Genomic DNA, 21,070 nt, shown 5'->3' on the forward strand with positions numbered 1-21,070 from the left:
TGGTTTTTGATGCTGATACACTATTTTCACACTGACAAAGCAATTTCAAGCGCATTTTCAGCAATAACTTATAACTAGGTTGTTAGATTTTCATCGAATTCAATGATAGTTATAAAATCAAGTCTTTCTTGAATTTTCCATCGCATCTATCATAGATAAACAATGAACAATATTGTCCTGTTATAAGATCAATGCAAAATGATTTTCTGCGGCAGAAAAAACGCTACCTGCGCCAAATACAAAATTATAGTGACCAAGAAACATCTTCAGTTCACTGATTTGAAATAAAATGGCACCCATTCTTTACGTATTAGTGAAGATATTTTTATATCATAATGTTTGCATTAATGAAAAAAAATCTTGTTTGTTTAAATTTTTTTGTTAAAATGTTTTAAATTTCATTCTTACATTTAGCAATTGTATTATCATTAGTTTTGGAATATCTTACTTTCAAACACACACATTATCAATATCAACCATTTTGTATCGATTATTAATTCATTTAATATGTTATGGGCCATGTTAATCAACAGTGATTGTTCTATCAGGCAGCATCATACACGGGTGTCTGATTTTTCTTTTCGCTCACTGACAATATAATTTTGGTTCAGATTACATTAGTCATTGTTGACTGACAATATGCATTTGAAAAATTATTATATCTTTTAATAAACACTAATCTGGAGATCACAATATAATGTACCCAAATGCATCCAGTTATATCGTATAGGGACTTTGAAACTAACTATAAAATACATGCGCCAACTATGGTCTACGTTACCGAATCGAAAAGCAGACACAGTGTTAACTCATTTACGCATTGGGCATACTAGATTCACACATTTCCCTCTGTTGCTTGGTGAACAACCACCTCTATGTTCTCAATGTGGCTGTCAAATGTCTGTCCAACATATAATATCAGAAGGCCCAAATTTCAATGCTCAGCGTGTTCTATTTTTTCAAAAGCGAACACTCCACTACCTTTATTACTTGGCAAGACACCACATGCTCAAATTTTTGCATTTTTAAAATCTATCAAATTTTATAACCCCCCCACCCCATAATTTTGGTGGTTTTTAATACTTTTATACACTATCAGTTTTTAATTGTTGTACATTGATATAATTTTAATCCTGGTTTGGCGCAGCATAGACAAAACCATGGCTCTTGCGCCATAAAAATCAAAACAAATCCAAATCCTTATCGTATAATCTTACATAAATCTCTGTTTGTTAGCATATCATAGAAATTGGATACTGTAAGTAGAAGAAAGAGTCGCCTAAATAGGCTTAATGTGTAAAGTGTTAATATACACCTGTATCTTTTTGTGGATTAAAAAAATATATCGATTTCTAAATAAGGCAAAACAAAAATAATAATGAAAATAGTTTTTATTAATAACCATCTAATAATCAGTAACAAATCAGAACAATCATTAAAAATATGAATGATAAGTTATTTGGTCCATACAACACTAAAGAGCATCAATAACATATATTGATCAATGCGAAAGGCCTCCCTGCCCTTTTCTTGTGCACAAATGATGTTGTCATATCCATGATTCTTGGTAGATAGATAAAAAAATACCGAAATATTGTTAATTTTGTTCATTTTTCTGGAGTTTCAGACTGATTACGAATCATTATATAGTTGATTAAGGAATTAATAACTCCAAAAGCAAAGGATATAATTCCTGTCCAGAATAATGTTTTGCGTCCACCAAAAGTTCGAAATCCGTAACCTCCAAGTAGGCTTCCAGTTGCCACTCCTTTAAAGAACAAAATATCGATTATAAGTCAGAAAGAAATGAGATTAAGATAAATAACTGGTAAATTATTGGTAAATTTCAAAGAATTTAAAATGAATTAAAATTTATATTGCTAAATGATCGTAATCGTGCATCTTAAATACATTTAGATATTTTTTTTTCAATTTATATATAAAAAATGACATTCGCAGATGTAAATCGATTAAAAAATTATAGAAATCCATAAACGTCTCGTGTTCCCTCTGGTCTATTGGATATCAGAACAGCAGCATATACTCAAAATAGGAAGTGCCATTTAATTAAATAGCCAAGGGATAAAAGTAACCACTAAGAGGCTAAATAATCGATTAAGGTCTTATAACTTAACAATAATGTAAGGTAGTTAAAAAGTATTAATTTATGAAATGTCTCGTCTCAGCCATTTTAGTTTTTTTTATATCCAAAGTATAGAAGTTAGCGAGCATTTTCCAAACATACGACCTCAAGATCTAATGAATCCCCATATTTCAGGCATACACACATCCTCAACTGGTCCAAAAAATTCCTTTTTGAAATTATATTTTCTGTCAGTTAGACTCAAAAATAGAACACGATTGGGGAGTGAGATTTTTTGTGTTGTCTTTACATCAATATATGACAAATTTTTGGTTAAATCTATCACCAAGGAGTTTGTCCGTTATGAAAATGCAATAGATAACAAAAAAACCCTGTAGATTTGCATCAAATTTTGTAGAAATCAATGGGGAGATTGTCCATCAGTATATTTATTCTTAATGTATTTGAATGCTATTATTTAAAAGTCTAATAAGCTAATATGCAACTGCCATGTTGTTTTTGACACCAAAATTGTCGATCTGCTTTAAAATTTGAGCCCAATCAGTCAAAAAAAATTATTAGTTTTTTTTTTCTTTATTAAAAAGCGCTTTTTGTACACTTTTGAGTATCCGGTTCGAGACTATCCGGTCTGGTTTTTCAAAAATTACTAATAGTTAGTTTTGACTCTTATCTTAAGGTTACCTTTTTATATGTGTGTGTTGTTTATCAATGAAAAATAAAATAAATTGGAGTCAATTTTCTTAAGAAGCAGGCCTACGATTAACGTTAAAGTTTTGCTTATGTTTCCAGCATTTAAGTTAGGCATTACAGAATTTATGTTAAAATGTGAACAGTTTATATCCTTTAACTTATTTTTCGATACCCATTATTAGTTCACACTCTCCCTATATATATATATATATATATATATATATATATATATATATATATATATATATATATATCTTGTTCAAATTTTCAATCGTTAATAAAATACTTTTTATTCATCCACACAAGTTCAAATACATTTTATTTAAACTTGTAGTGAATTACACTTGATGTTAACACAGGTTTTTTTCAAATGTTAATTAATTAATTAAATTTGTCCAGTAATTTCTATTTGGTCGCCAAAGTCGCCAAATCAGGTCGCCATGTCGTCAAGCTCTGAGATTACTGGCGCGACACCCGATCATAAATAATATAAGATATATATAAATAATATAAGAAAATAATTAGGAATTCAATTAAAAAAAATTGCCCCTATTATTGTAATTCTGTCATATGTATATACTATTTATATTAATGGTAATTATTTAATAAAAAGTAACTAAATTAACTTTTTATTTTGTTGACCTAAGTAGGAATTGACTTAAAATTATTTTCTTTATATATTACTTGTTTATTTTATAAGTTCTTGAAATGTGCAGTTCAGTATATAACTACTACAGTGCCTTCTATTTTAACTCGGCACGTTACCGGTACGGCTTCATCGGGCCACGGTCGCATTCACATTCTACGTGGTTTGAGATAAATGGATTATTTAGCATTGAATAAGAAGTGAGAAAATACATAGTATATCAAAGAATTTTGGTATAAAAACTTTGTCTTCTAGTATTGGTAAGCAAAAAAAGTATTTTGAAATTAATATTGTAACTAAAGGAATATCTCATTTTATATTCATATAAGCTAATCAGATGCTTACCTAAACCTTCAAAGGTTCCGCTTGCTAATCCTTGCACGGTCGCCTCTGTTCCTTCAGGTGCAATCTTCTTAGCATAGGATGTCATTGCTGTATAGAAGGTACCGAAGCAGGGTCCTTGTAAAAAGTCTATAAGCAACCCCAACCATGGGTTCTTTATAAACGAATAAGTGAAAAATCTTAATCCATTCGCTACAAATGACATTGTAAATGTGTTGATATGTCCGATTTTGGAGATGATCCATCCAGCGAAAAAGAAGAAAGGCAGTTCTCCCAGAAAGCACTGGACGGCAGACGAGCAACCCAGAACCAGTTGGCTTGCATCGAGTGATCTTAAATACCAAAAATATATATGATTTGGATATTCCTATGAAAATACCTACAAAATACACTTGTGAGATAAATATGGCTATCCTTGGTTTAACTAGCAACAGGCCGACAACATTAAAGATATTTTTAGATGCCTTAATATCTCTCAGCTTCAGTTTTGATATCACTAGTAAATCTGTGAGTAGAAGCAAGACGAGCATATAGAAACCCGCTGAAAAATTATACTTGCCAGAAGTGCTTGGAAGTATTTGGTTAAGATAACCAGCCAACAAAGCAAAAGATCCCCACCCAATTGTTCCCTACAGACGTTGTTTACCATAGAGTTCTGGTCTAGTGCCTAAAGCGTTGCAGCAAGCTGCATCTGACAGGCTAACAATTGACCCATAGCATATGTAAATAATAGCGGTAAAAATACTCAGGAGACACAAATGAAGAATTGGATTTTTGGAAGAATTCTTAACATCTCCCTTTTCAACGCATATTGTTGTATTTTTGACCTTAGGGCAATAGGACGTCGCTTCTTCAAAACACTCAAATGGTATGTCTGAAAAATTACCACCCTTTGAATTTCCAGAGTGTCCTAAACTGTCTTTTAAACAAATGCCACTATCATCCTGGCATATATCACAAGAAAGGATGCATTTGTCACAGAACGAAGAATTCTTTTTGCAGGTATACGGAGCAAACAGAAAGATATAGGACACATTCTGATGGCAAACTACTGAAGATTGTGTTAGAACTGTCGTCGATGGTGGAATGAAGTTCAAACCCATGTCCGCCGAGATGTCTATGAAAATCAGAGCTATCATGACCAGCTTCAGTTTCTGTAAGTGGTCGGCTATGCTTCCTATCAAAGGTCGTGATATGACAGAACACAAAATTGCCATGATGAGCCCAGTGACATCTGCCGAAATCCCCAACTGTTTGGCATACACAGTGATGAAAGGCAAAACGTCCGCATGAGCTAGACATAAAAGTAACATCCTCAGAATTACTATGCATATTTCGATACTATTCTGATTTAGAAAGTTTCAAAAAATAAAATTAGAAAACATATTTACAGTAAATAAAGAAAGCTCAAGAGAAATATCACTGAGAAAGAAATGTTTATGTTATTATAAAAATATTTTCTTTGCTTTTTCTAAAAAAAACTTCTGATTAGGCTGAGGATGGTGAGCAATATTTTAACTAATGAGATTTCAAATTCGATTGGAGAAATTATATTTTAAGCAAAATAAGCTTTTAAGACTTCTTTTTAAACGAAAATAACATTTTTTAATATCAAACGGGCCTATCTTTCGCTAAACAGTAACAATTTATCAGCACTGTTTTAAATCAATTTGATATTAAAAACAAGCTGTCTTGTTAAAGACATTTTTTTCAAGCTATTTTTAACAAGTTTTAACAAACAGCTTTAATTTTAAATGAATTGTTGGACTTTATTTTGGGTATCAAGAATAATATTAGAATTTTTAGTTAATATAACAAATACCCCCCCCCCCCGGTTACCAGCTGGTTAATTGGGAATATTGGTTATATTTAATTTCGGTTAACCATTTAGATAAAGTTCATGTTCTCTCAAATTGTAAGACGTTGAAGCCATTACATTTTATATTAATAATCTTACACATTCTCTGCTCATGATGTGCATGAACATTTCTCATGGAAGTCAACTTCATGACATCACTGCCTCATTAAAAATTTAACTCTCTGGTTCATTTATCTCCCAAATTTTGCAGTATTGCCGATTCTCTTTTTTATTTGTCTTGCAAATTACACAGATATTATGCAAAATCCTTCTCCGTTAGCTTTTAACTATGGAAGAAAACCACGTGAATAAAAGAAAATTATTGAAACAATGAAACGGTTTAAATTTTAGAGCAACAGTATAATCTATTCTCAGAAAAAAATATTTCTTTTTAATTCTAAAATTCAGGAATAAATTCTGGATTTTCAATATTAAATTGGTATCATTAAAAATACAGTTTTTTAAATTTTAAAACGGCGTGAAATTTTTGTGCTATGGTATTTTTGGAAATTATCGCACACTGAGTCATCGAACATTAAAAAATCGCACTGAGGTTCGCATTTCCATCCTCGAAAATGTAAAAGTGCCGAATTTCATAGCTGTAAGTCAAACGCTTTGTTGTAGAGCACTAACACACACACACATTCATCTTTATTATCAGCAGTGACGGATTTCAGCTGTTGTTTTATTGAGCTTTTTATTGGTAAATTTCTATATTTTAAATCCACTGTTTCAAATATTATATTCGTTTATTGAAATTCGTTAGAATAATGAACAGGCAAGCAGTTCAACTTAAAGGTACAAGCAGGAAATACCGTTATTGAAAAATGCAATACTTATTTCTATGCTGCTTAGTGAAACGTGGAAAAGTAATATTTTGCTTCTGTTATAAACATAACACAAAATATTGATCAGTCTTAATTAAAACTAAATCATATTTCGTTATGCCAATAATTTAAGTTTGTTTTTGGAAATATTTAATTCAATGCATTAAATATTTGTATGTTTAAATTGTCAATACTATCGACACAATGAAGTCAATACTCATAATACCCATTATAAAATAAATTGTGCATGTCTAGCATCAAACTGAACATTGGTTCATGGTATCATGGTTCCTCCTTTTTTTCCTCCAAATATATTGTGAATTCAAAATTTTAATCATAATACTCATAAATTCTCCAATTTCTGAAATTAAAAAAAAATATTAAAAGATATCTAAAACAATCTAAACATTGCCAGTTTTTACCATAATGAGAGGTATATTGTGACAAAATTAATTTATGATGCTAAAACTTTTAAAGAATCCAGGAAGAAAATAGTTTCTGAAATTGCTCGAAGAAGAGAAAAAAATTTCCATCTCCATAGCAGTAATGCCAAATAATTTTTTTAAAAAGATTCAGTTAGTATGGATAGGAACATTACAAGAAACTTTCAAAATCGCTGTATGCAATTCATTAAAAAAAATCCTTTTTAATAACATTTTATTCAATTCAAAAATATTTTTGAGAATTAGTGATTTTTTTGCACTAATAGAAATTATTTTAATTTCTTTAGCGCATTATTTTAATTTATTTTCCAATTGCAAGGAGTGTGATATCATGTGTAACTAATTTTTTATTTAAACTAATTCAAAAAGCATTAAGAATTGCGCGTTTCATTTTTGAAAAGACAACAATTGCTGTTTTCATCTTCTTTTTTTTTTTTGCTGACCTTGACCTTTTCCATGTAGTAAACGACTCAACAAAAATAATGGGTCACCTCGCTAGATATCGCAGTAGTATGACAAGATTAACTGCACACTCATCTAAAATTGACGTATGCAATGATATCACTTCGTTTTTCCTTCTCCAAGATGCACAATGTATTTCCATAAGTTAAATTGACGTGCTAAATTTGATATGCATCACGTGTGCAAGAATTCAAGTTCATTAACAATATCTCTAGTTTCATGTATCCAGAGACGCAGACAGGATTATCGTGTGATACAAAAGAATTCTGTTGTGTTCTGTAATTTACAGTTCAACAAAAATGCAATCAATAAAATGTTTCACTACTAATAATGAAAAACGTGTACGTTGGCACTCTTACATGCTAGACCGTTTAACCTAAAACTACGAAAATTTCCACAAATATACACTGGAAAGTGGAAATGTGCACCAAATTTATTTTTTAAAAATGCCATTTACTCTTTAATAATTAAAAATCAAGCGAAATTTTAGATTTTCCCACTATGACTACAAAAAACATAACTATACAAAAATATTTTTATGGCATTTTAAAATTTTAAAAAATGTATCGCTTTTTTAATAATATCAAATTTAACTCTTCACAATTTTTTTGCTGAATCTCAAAAATTTTAAGAAAAATATTTTTTAAAGTAATTTTCAGCAAAGCTTTCATTGATGTTCTGAAATTGAAACTGTTTTTATCGTTTCATCAAATATTCAACAAATAATTTTCAGTCATAAAAACGAAAAAAAAAAAAAAAAAAGATTCTACTCATAACCGCGCTATCCACACGAAGGGGGGGGGGATGAACTTACATACCGAGATGGACAAAGTACAGTGTGAAGTAGTGCCCGGACAGTTATACTATTAATAGCATTATGACGTCATGGAAATTGAGTCCATTAAGAAGGCTCATATACAGAAAAAATAGAACAGAATGTGTAAAATTATTGAAATAAAAACTTTGAAATTTACTTCAATTTGATATTTAAAAATTTTTTGAGGAAATCATGAGCATCAAATTCTGCATGGAAGGTTTAATTGAAATTAACCATTTTCTTGCTGAGCCACTGGTCGTCAAAGGCGGCATGTTAATAATAAAACAACAACGTCTTTTATTTCAATTTTTGGATTTGTTTCCTAAGGTAATAATTATGTATATCAATAAATTATATTATAATTACAATATTAATATTTTATAAGTATTTAGCATTAGTATTTTCATTAGTATGACAAAGGCTAATGGAAACACACAACCTAACACTTTTTATGAATATAGCAATACAAGTTTTAACCTTTTAAGTATCGATTTATTTGGAAAATTGTGTGTTCGGAACAGATTTAACTTATTGAGGCACAAATAGTATAAAAAGGTAATAAAATTTTAAAATTTCAATGATAAAATAAATTTAACATTCGTAACATTGGCAAAACAAGCGCAAGGAGAATCTGATGTCAAATTTAATGTTAATTAGACAAGTAATGCTGTTGGGGGGGGAGATAATTTTGAATGGCTTGCAATATATGATACCATTAGCCTCCCACATAAAATATATTAAAATTTTAAATAGTACGTTTTTTATTGGTCTCTACTATATAATATATTTGTAAAAAATTAAATTTTTAAAGAAAACAATAAATATCACCTACCGCCATGGAGTAGAAAATAATGCGCTTTATTAGGAATCAAATCTTTATTTACTTGAAATGCTCCCATTGCTTTCTGTTGCTATTTTAACAAATATGTGTGAATGAAAGTAAGCAGATCCCTAAAGAAACAATTCAAGAATTTTAGTTATGAATTTATTAATCCATTTTCATAGTTTTCTAAAAATTAGGCGAATTGCATTGTTTTTCAAGTTTTACAAAAGGAACTGTGCAAATACTTGAAAGTGAAATTTCTTATAATGTGTAATTGAATTTTTACATATAAAAAAATACAAAATCTGAATTGTAAGGAAAAGGTTTTTGCATTTAACGAAACAAAAAATAATTTTTAAGTTTTGATAAAATAATTTTTTACTCAAAAATTAACGCATTTTTTATTTTTTTGGAATCCAGTTTCATAATTTTTTAATCCTTGTTAGCATATTCAAGATTTAGTGGGATTTATAATACTATCAGGTTAAAATTTCAGTGACTTCCAAACAATAATCGAGGCATATTTTGTAATCGAAACAATCATTCAAAGTATTGAATTTTGAGGACAAAGTTATAGTTATCAAATTTCATCCTAGATGGCAGCACGAAACATCATAAAATTATAATTGAATTTATTAACATTCACTGGCGATAAAGACAGGGCCTGCCATCTGGGGTGTGTGACGGATTCTATGCACTGGGGCCCCAACATGATCATGAACTAAAATTATGTTCTGCACGGTATTAGCGAAGTCGAAGGAACAGAGGAAGAAATTTAATTGGAACAATCGATGGGTTGCGAAATATACAATCTAGTGCAAGTACGTAACATATTATAAACATAATGTACGATCATTTAACTCATCTGCTAGGCTAAATTGCAAATATTACTTTGATAATTTGTACTATAAAATGTTTCATATTGTTAGATCTAATCATGTCCATGCCAAGGATGTATTCCTCTGGGTGTCAAAACTCGGTTTCAAAAAAGAAAATTAGCAGGGGGGGGGGGGAAGAGGAAGAAGAAAAGCTAGATTACGAAAAGTCATAAATAGATACATTTTCTTGTCTACAAAGTAATTCTGGCAATGCAATTGCTTCGACTTCAGAAATTACAATTCAAGCTTCAACTGGCGTACAAACTATACAAACTTGCGATGAAAATGTTGAAATGTATGTTTATACAAATATTGATTCAATCAGAAAATAACGATAAAACTGACAGTAACAAATATGACTAAGTGCATATAAGTGATTCAGGTTTATGACCAAGCATAAGTTCAAAATGTTTTGTATTAAAACCAGACATGTACAACACAAAGGAGTTGCTGGAATGGATCATTTTCTACTACTTACTACTTTTTAAAAAAAGTGCCAAATAGTGAAATGCAACAAATTAAAATTAATAAAGGGTTATCTTCTATCAAGCATGTGCGCTTAACACTTAAATGCACTTTCTATACTAAGCATCGAAAAAAAATTGCAAAAAATTGTAAATTCCTGAAGTAATCAACAGCAAAAACAAAATCCCGCATTAAATAAACATGCAATAGCAATATGTGTTCGTATTTCATTTTTTTTTCTTTGCAAAAAATTTAGGCTTGCAAATGGTTTCTTGCACCCGGGCCCTTTCATAGAGAACGCCGGCTCTGGATAAAGATGTCACTTGATTCAGATAATTGTGCACTTGAATGTCATAATTAAGTGAATTAGGTTAATCTGAATCGCATTGGTACATCTCTGATCTTATTTTTTTTTTCAAAAATAGAGCCACAATTAAACTTTATTAAACTGTGTACGGGCAATTTACCGAAAGAATAGAATGTTGTTTCAGAACTTGAATATTTTTTTTCTGAGTTTTTTTCAAGCAATAGTTTCATACGGGTTCCGGGAGGGGGGGAGGGTTATTGCTTTCTTTCATTACGTGAGTAACTGGATTATTTAAAAGAAAAATTTTCACACTTCTTTTTATGTATCAGAATAAGTTTTAGAACATTTATTATAAACAGTAAAGGTCAACGAACTTCGGTACTGCTCATTTCTTTACTGTTCTTGTTTTTATTAATAAAAATTAATGATAAATTCGAAACTATCATTTTGTTACATTTCAATCAGAATTTAACTTGCTTAAACATCATGCTTGAATTGAATAATCCATTTTCACCCCAACATGTTTTAACACGTAACATTGGCACATCCGCTGCCACGATTCGCACTAAATGATTCAAAACTTCTAATATAATATTCCTTCTTTATTCCTTAACCCTACCCCCATAATTATACATAGTGTACTTATACTATGTATAATTATGGAATTATACTTTTATATACGTATTTTATTTTTATTATTATAATTATATATAAATATATTGTTTTATTATACATAAAAATTCATTTGTGCTTAGAGTGTTTAAAAAGAGTTTAAAGTTTATTATATTTCCTAAAAATGAATGCGAGAGTTTTCGCTGTCATACGATTTTTATAGCAACAATTATCTGACAAGAATGTCAAAATACATCCTATTGTGAGACTCGCCACAAAAGTGCTGAGTTAACTGTAGAACAGAAGGAAACATCTAATTAGAAAGCAGGTGTGAATTGCAGCTGCCAACTCGTTCATTTTACTTTTTGAATCATTCGGTCAAAGACAGAATTTTTTGAATGATTGTAATCAATTCTGAATATAAATCCACAGAACATTAGCCTGTTTCATGCAATATTCAAGAAGAAAACTGAATTAATAAAAAACTGAATTTAACACGGAACTGAATAATGAAATACTATGAAAGATACATATATACATACAGGACGTATAGTAACTCCATTTAGTAGTGGATCACATTCATTTAAGATCAAATAAACAATATGTCTCTGTATTTACAAATTTAATCTTTTACTTTTAATATTGAAACATGTTTTATAAATGCTTGAATTTTTTTAATAAAGTTTTGAAATTAATAGCCGCTGACAATCTAGAATTTATTGATTTCTATAATAAATATGTAGCAAAAAATTTTCATTTATCATTTATTTCACAGCTTAATTTTTAATAATTACTGAAATGGAAATATCTGTTTACAAAAATAATTTCATATGCATGAAATGAAAAATATTTTGATTCTAAAGTAAATATGTCTCTTATACTGTTTCAAACTATTCATGAGCAATTTTCCAAACAATAAGAAGCTTTCAACATTTTAATTCGAAATGAAATACGTGAAAATAACTTACTCGATATCTGTGTTGAAATCGGCTGGAAAAATTATTTTAGTATTCAACCATTATCATTCAAGTAGTAAATATAAATATATAAATTTCAGCAAATAACTTTTCAGCTTTTTTTTTCTTCAATACATCAATTACCACAAGCAGTGTAAAATGTCATAGGAAAAAACGGAGTTAGAGCTAAGCTAAAATAATGTAATAGTTACAAATGTGCCGATTTCTTGATCAGGTCAGTCTGTTAGATATACAACAACGTTTACTATTTCAATCTCTTAGAAATTCGTTCTCTAAACAAAGATGCATATCTTAGATCTTGATCTTCGGACTTTCTTCCAGAGTTAATTGACTTTTGGTCAGATGATTTTGGGTTGAATAACGCTGTTTCCCAAACTGCTTATCTTTACTATGATGCTAATGAATTTTTGTGTAGAAGTCTGATGACCATTTTTTCATATTTTTAGGACTATGGATATATTAGGTAACGGAAGAAGATGCATTTTTTAATGAGAAATTACCATTAGAACTACCGACCGTCATTTTGACGGTTTTAAATTTCATGACAAAAAGTTTTGATATAGTTTGTGTTGTTCTAGAACTTTATGTTGACTTTTAATAAAATATAAAAACACTTACATATTCCTAATCCATTTCCATTCAGCCATTTTCTACACCACACCAGCGGGAGGACGTTTGGCCCAAACTGATTTAACGTGCACCAGACTCGTTTACACGATGGTTCTTCTGTCGAAACCCTCCAGTTCCGAAGCCGAGATGGGCCGCGGTGGCCTGGTGGTAATGTCTCGGCTTCAGAACCGGAGGGTTTCAGGTTCGTGACCCGATTCCTCCGAAGAACCGTCGTGTAAGGGGGTCAGTTGCACGTTAAATCCGTCATGACCAAACGTCCTCCCGATGGTGTGGTGTGGAGAGGGGGGTGCCAGCTCAGGTGTCGTCCTCGTCATCTGACCGTGGTTCAAAATTACGAGGTCCGTCCCAAAATAGCCCTAGTGTTGCTTCAAACGGGACGTTAATATAACCAAACCAAACCAAACCGAAGCCGAGACCTTAACACGAGACCACCACGGCCCTAGATACATTTCCAGTTGCAACAAATAAATGCGAAGGGAACAAATATAAAGTACAGGTTTAGTATAAACGAATGCCTGGATGTTAAATAGTTACATTTTCAAAACTATTACACTTATTATAATGAGCGATATAAAAAAATAAAGAAAATCATTCTAATAGTTTTTAATTACAAATGTTTTAATAGTTTTATACAAATTTTTTTAATTACAAATGTATGGCGCCCCAAACATCTAATCTGCAGTTAAAGTCATTTCATGCATATTGAAGTTTCATACTGTCAGTGATGTTTTTGTTCATCGACTATTTTTGGCAATGAAAGCTTATTAACTAAGTCCTTGAAGTAAACTCATGAAAAGAAATCACATTAGGTAATATCTTAGGATCTTGGTGGCCATTTGAAGCCATTGGCAAATGTCTTGGCTTTGGCGATTCATGTGGCATAAGCGAACGCTACATTTTACGGAATCTATCTTGAGATCATTGATGATTTTTTGGCGATTATCGCTAGCATATGGTTAATAATACAAAAGTATCAAGAAATCAACTATGTAATTTGGCACCATTTTTCCATTCGATTTAAATTCAAATTTGACGTAAAACTGCAAAAATAGCCACAAGATAACACATCAATTCCATTTAATTGTCATCGCATTTTAGAATAAAAGTGTTTACATGCTTTCGAAACTATAGATCTGCTTGCAATCAAATTTTTGATGGTTTTTTTTTTTAATTTTACATTTATTTACCTTTTAAATACTAAATTTATATGCCAAATTTTATCTATGTAGTTCTTTGCATTTTGTATTTATCGTGTTCATTTGTACTCGGACAACTCGGATTTCGTCAAACTTTAAGAGAAATCTAGAAATTTGGTGTAAAGTCAATTTACTAAATTTCATTCGTCTGGCTCATTACCTTTTTGAATTATCTGAATATTAACAAACAAACATAATTCCAAAAACTTTCCCTACACCTGGAATTAGATAATCTCTAAAATCTACAAATCGAGGGTTTTTTTTTTTTGGCGATCACAGTGCTTATTCTTTGTATATGTAAATGTAAAAATGAATGTATTTCGTATATGAATTCGTATTTCGTAATGAAATTATATAAAAATAAAAAAGAAAGCTAAACAAGCAAATTATGAAAAATGATACATACAAGCAAAATACGTAAACAGTAATAAAACTAATGAAACTGATTAATGTGGTCTTATTATGAATCTATAGTTTGATATTTGTTAATTCCGTGTTACATTATTTGTAGAATAATTTGTAGAATAATGAAACAAAGGCTATACCGTTCTTAATTTACATTCAAATCTGATAGCATTGTGTTCAGATTTTTTTTTAATTCATTGCTTTTATTTAAAAACATGTCTTCTTTTAAATAATTTGCTTTGGCTTTCATTTTTTTAACATTGCTAAGTAAAAGAATAAATATGAAATTCAACTTATCGTTTTCAGACTTTTATTTTATGATATTTTGATTTTATTGATTTTCATCATGTTACAGAGAACGTCTTGAAGCCACCTATGGTAAATTAATAAAAATGATTTTTAAAAAAAATCTAAATCGCCATTGCATATGAATGAGAGAAAAATACCGATGACAATAAAATGAATAATTTGTCTTTTTTTTTTTAAGCTACTTTTCCTTCTTTGGGGGAAATATTAATTTCAGTATTTGCTTTCATAAATACTTTTAGCTATGCGAAAAATTATTACAAATTATGCAAACTATGCAAAAAAATTTTGCATACTTTATGTGTGAAAACATTTTTATACGCATCTTCAATATTATTCTATACTGTTGGAATTTTTTGTTGTATTGTAATAACCGCAAGTTGCTTTTGTCGGCTGGCTCACCGTAGATATTGATTACATTTAATTCCATTCATTAATTATACACATTTTCATGTCCATGATTCATTCAAAATATCATACATTAAAGCCATTTTTATTGGCTTACATATGGTCGCCTCTTTGTGTACATAAACTTTTTAATTGAGTCAAGGACGTGGCCTCATGACGCTACTAAAAACGGAAATTTGCGCTTCACGTGGCTAAAATTTCGCTGTATTGAAACTTCCCTTTTTCTTTCGTCTTATAAATTAGGCAGACATTAAATAAAATCTTTTTTTTTAGTTTTTTTAGTTTTTAACAATAAAAGAAAATCACACGAGCAAATATTTTTTGAAACACTAAGAATATTGTGAATTTTATGACAATTTGCTTAGAAATTAGACAAAGAATATATTTTTAAAAAATTGCCAAAAGTTTGGAAAAATTCGCACGACAATAAAATTTGATATTATTAAAAAGAATATTTCTTAAGTTTCAAAAATGTAGTAAAATTCGTTTTTGTGCAATAATATTTTCGGAGATTATCATGGAAAAGTGCAAAATATTTTGCTTAATCTTTATTTAATTAAAAAATCACTGTCATTAAAATTTCAAAAATATCTCCGGCGTGTGTATTTCACCTTCCAAAGTCATATAAGTGCCAAAAGTTTTAACCGTAGGTCACAATTGTTCTGGCTTGCAGAGCACCAGCATACATGCACGCAGAATCACAAACATTCGCACATTCATCTTTTATTATTATTATTATTATTATTATTAACATTATCATTGTATTTGCGATAGGAGGTTTTATTAAATAAATCACCTGGAAAGTTGATTTTCTTGTCCATTAATTTGATCGCAATAATTGTGAAATCGAAATAAAACCAACAATCTATAATTAACCAAACCAAAAAAATCAAATGTACTTTTGATCATATGAAAAATAGAGGTTTCAGCGAAAGTTCATGTATTTAATTTCCTATTCATTGAAATGATATTAAAAATATTTTTAGTGAACACAGTATAACTAAGAATGAAATTTGAAAATTAAACAAAGACAACCAAATCAAGTTTAAAACTTCATCATATTATATTTTGGACTAGAGAGTTGAATCTCCTTATTTATTATTATTGTTATTATTTTATTGTATTATTCTACTTATTTATCTCATTTTATTAACGTATTTATTTCATTTGTTTTACTTTATTTTATTCATTTATCTCATTTAGTTTTTTATTTGTTTAAGATTCATCAGCATATTCTTTTCATCCTTTTCTTTTTTCTTTCTTTCTTTTTCTTCAGTTTCATAGTAAACATTTTTATTGTACTTATTTTTATTTACTTAATTTTTCATTATATCAAATACTCCCTTCCAAACTTCGTTCCAGACTGTAGTGCAGACAATCGATTCACTTTATTCTAATTCGTATCAGTTTCGTAACTGATCAACTCCAATTTAACACTCAATCAGCGGACACTTCGCCGCTACATCGAAGCTACCACTGAAAAGCGAACATTTGACAGGCAATTGTAAGTTTAGTGTTAATAATAACACATAACAATTTCAAGGGCATGGACATGATTGAACAATTCGTTTAAAATCGCCCCTATAAGCATTTATTGAGAAATCAGAACAGCCGTCTGCGTTTTTCTGTACTCGACAAATACAAAGATCCAGACGAAATTGTGTCACCGGGCTAAATGAATGCAACGCACTTTGTGGGAAGAGTGAGATTCCTGTCAGACACGCTGATTTCAAGAACCAGGAACTGTGTTTTCGCCAAAACAAAAGTGAAACTCCGCGAGCACAGAGAAAGGAAACAATTTATTTTAATCGAAATTGTATTACAAATCCTGAATTGTTGTGTTTATGCTGTTTTCGAATTGTAGAAGAAGGAAATAATATGAATAATAAGTTTAAATGAGTCTAGTCATCAGAAAGTTAATTTTAGATGATAATTTTAAAATGAATATTCTAAAAACAGTAGAGAATATATTTAACAGAGTTTCAGCGTACGCACAGAAAGGAAACAATTTATTTTAATCGAAACTGTATTACAAATCCTGAATTGTTGTGTTTATGCTGTTTTCGAATTGTAGAAGAAGGAAATAATATGGATAATAAGTTTAAGTGAGTCTAGTCATCAGAAAGTTAATTTTAGATGATAATTTTAAAATGGATATTCTAAAAACAGTAGAGAATATATTTAACAGAGTTTCAGCGTACGCAGAGAAAGGAAACAATTTATTTTAATCGAAACTGTATTACAAATCCTGAATTATTGTGTTAATGCTGTTTTTGAATCGTAGAAGAAGGAAATAATATGAATAATGAGTTTAAGTGAGTCTAGTCATCAGAAAGATAATTTTAGATGCTAATTTTAAAATGGATATTCTAATAACAGTAGAGAATGTGTTTATTCTCTATTGGTTTATCGCTAGAATAGGCCGTTGGAACTACCTATTTTCTTATATTTTGGAATGTGTATCTTTGGAAGATTCTTCAAATTTTAATTCATAAAAATTTAACTTATACTTTTCTGCGATATCATCGCACAAAAATGATTTTAAATTTTTATGAATTTTAATTATTATTATGACATCATTTAAAATTTTTTAAATGGTGTCACTTAAAATGGTTTTAATGGTGCGAGTTGAAACGCCATCATTTCAAGTAAAATGTGATCTAAAACTGATTTGATTTGTTAGACAAGTGTCAATTTTCGACCCCATGAAAAGATTAGTTCTAGAATAGATCTCATGACTTTAAATAATAAAAAAAGGTTGAAAGAATATGGAAAGTGTATTAACCAATAACGAAAAAACAATTCAGATTTAAGTATTTGTCAATAGAAGCTATCTTATAAGTTTCACTTTCTGTCAAGTCACGATTGTTTTATTTTTATGATGCAAATGCACGTTTATTCTTTCTTTATAACTGTGTATTGATCAATGAACTTCAACTTCTTTTTACATGCCAGCATGATAGAGTACAAGTATTACATGACAGAGAAATTCTAGTCTGAAGTTTAGCCGTAACTGCGGTCAGGTGATCTGTACTAACAGTTACGGTTTCAAATAATAATTTGGTGAAAGGAGATCGGAAGTATTATGACGCAAGTGTACGTGTACGTGTGTATACGAGGGCGGATTTTTTTTTTTTATATATGAAAGAGTTTCTTTTAAAAAAATCTCTATTTTCTTTTGGACTTTAAACATTGGATAGTAACGATTTTTAAGCTATAAAAAAATTCCTCAAGGGGTTTGTGTTTGATATCACTAAATGCGTATTCTTTTTTATTTAGATTTTTCTCTTTGTATGGTTAAGAGACAAGAAAAAGTAAAATAAATCTCTGATCTTTTTTAATGTCTTCCTTATTTCGGAGGGCTTCTTGAAACACATAAATTAAAAAAGAAAAACATATTACAAAAACATAATGAAACATCGTTTCCGAATTAAAAGCGGTCACGTACACACACACTTTCGGAAACAAACGAACATCTAAGTTATTAAGTAACTGATAGCAGAGGAAAGAGATACGTGCTGTTAGAATAAGTTAACTAATGTGTGTGTAAAAAATACGATGTTATAAGTATAAGAATAAAATGCACGAACAATTCTTTGGAATAAACTGAAAATTTTTTATCCTATGTAGTAAAGTTGAAAACTTTTTTTAATCTGAATTCAATGTATTTTTTTTAAAATTCAGAACTTTCCATGATTTTTATCATATTTACAAAACTGTAAGGACCTATTTGAAATTTTAATTAAAAAAAGCAGGAAGAATAAGATTTGAAGATTTTTTTATGGAATTTATCCTCTTCTAAGTGAAGAATTCTGCGCTTTAGGTAGAAGTTTTTATTCTTGAAGCATTGTTTAAGTCTGGACAAAATGTAAAATTATTTTTTAAATGTAGTTATAAAATTTCGAAGAAAATTATATGCACTATCTACTTCAATATATTCAAATATCGTGAATGCCTTATCTATCCGTCATTATAAAATATCACTATTTCATTTTTATGATATAATTCTTAATGTCGTAAACATGTTAATTTTATTATTTGTTCTATTTCAGTAAAAAATTATAAAGTTTACATGCTTATTTCCAAAGTGTTCCATTCTACTTTTCCTGTTTTCTCGCTAAAATTTAAAACACTCTCCCATTTGGAAATAATGAAGAGTTTACATTGCTTTATAATAAATCACGATATTTTCCATCTTACTGCTTTCAGTCCTTGATAATATCTGGAGTGAAACAGATATTGTGAAATGCGAAGCCACTTCTAAAATGAATCATGGCATGAACAGAAGTTCATTATTTTTCATCTTCTATTTTCCAAAGAACCTATTTGCATTAATAATGACATTCTGTAATAAATAATTCTGTTTTATATTAATTGACATACCAAATTTCGACAGTGAAAGAAGCCAGTTAATGACTCTACATTCAACTATCAAAAGGGTTTATTTTAAATAAACTCTCTTTGCGAAATAAAAATTTATGAAATCGGTTCTGTGATATTAGTTGAGATATAATCTTTTTTCATTTTGACACGTTTTAAAACACTTGGTAATAATAATCTTAATATCTAATTGCATGTCTTTCTCTTTTATACAAATGGTATTCAATATGAATGCATATTTTATTAAACTATTGTCTTAAAATATGAAGCATATTTTAAGGCAGTAATGCTATTTCCATTTGTTTGTTGTTAAGTTTTCAAAAATTTTCCTAGTCTGTATCTTTCTTAAAAATTATCCTAACTCTGTATTTCTCTTAAGTATTCTTTTAACGGCTGTTATTTTATTTTTACAAAGTGACTCATTAATATGTGCCGAACCAAAATGCTTTCTCAATAAAACAGTATAGGTTAAAAATACTTTCTTATGGTCTCTTCTTTCTGCTTTCAGGTTTCTTATTTGGTACGCTGCTCTATCTTTGTAATGGTTTTTACAGATAATAATTTCAAGATAGATAAAAACTGTACTATTTCCAAAATATAATCTATACTCATAATAAAACTCAATATGTGTGTGTGCTCTACAAGCCAGACCATTAGAACTACAGTTACGAAATTTCGCATGTGTATACCTTGGTGGTCGGAAATGTAAACCTCGGAGCTATATTTTTGAATTCTTAATTAAAAAATTTAAATAATTAAAAATGAAGCAAAATTTTGGCGTTTTCCCGCTATAATATTATTGCACAAAAATAATTTTTACATCAAGTCAAAGTTCCAAAAATAATCCTTTCAATGATACTAATGTTTTACCCATAAATTAAATTTATATTTTTAATGATTTTTTTAAAAAATATAATTTAATTATGTTTTTAATAATTTATTTCTCACAAAATAAAAATAAAATTTAACTTGCACGAGCAAGTTAAGCATGCATGGGAAAAAAATTAATTTTTATCTCGAGTTGCAATCCCATTGACAAAAGCTCAACTCTAAAAAAATAGTTAAATATGATTGTAAATCTAGAAAAGTGTAATTTTCAGCACGTGTCTGCATGAAACGAAATAAATGAGAAATATAATATTTTTAAAAGATAAATGCAAAACATTCTATGGTCTTTTATAATATATACATTATTGATTCTATAAATCAGCTTGATTTAAGGCAAACATGGTTTAATAAATATCCTTTCAATTAGTCCAAATGCTAATTTGGGCAAAAATTTCATTGTTATTCCTTTAATAATGGAAATACATGCATGCCTTAAAATGATCTAAATGAAGTAAATATTTATATTTTATGTAACTGGAGTCAATAAAGGCTCTAATAAATGACGAATGTTTAGCTTTTATCTATGTCCTCTGCTATGTGAATCATATATTTTTAATAATAATATTTTAATATAACTATTTAATAATATTTTTATAATAGTTTAAT

General features: G+C 29.3%; 2 protein-coding genes across 2 annotated transcripts in view; one reads left to right on the forward strand and one right to left on the reverse strand.

Moving 5' to 3' along the window:
- LOC129967064 (major facilitator superfamily domain-containing protein 6-like) overlaps positions 1–21,070 on the forward strand; it is a 116,752-nt gene that overhangs the window by 11,520 nt on the left and 84,162 nt on the right. The gene's annotated exons all lie outside the window — the stretch shown is intronic.
- On the reverse strand, positions 1,542–12,480 carry LOC129966262 (uncharacterized). The gene is made up of 5 exons (XM_056080675.1): positions 12,243–12,480; positions 9,022–9,140; positions 4,416–5,076; positions 3,786–4,114; positions 1,542–1,768 (listed from the first exon to the last, which is right to left on the reverse strand). The coding sequence occupies exons 2-5, from the start codon at positions 9,086–9,088 to the stop codon at positions 1,608–1,610; spliced, it is 1,218 nt and encodes a 405-aa protein (XP_055936650.1). The 5' UTR covers positions 9,089–9,140; positions 12,243–12,480; the 3' UTR covers positions 1,542–1,607.

This window comes from Argiope bruennichi, chromosome 4 (assembly GCF_947563725.1).
Source record: "Argiope bruennichi chromosome 4, qqArgBrue1.1, whole genome shotgun sequence".
In the NCBI taxonomy this organism is placed as follows: Eukaryota; Metazoa; Arthropoda; class Arachnida; order Araneae; family Araneidae; genus Argiope; species Argiope bruennichi.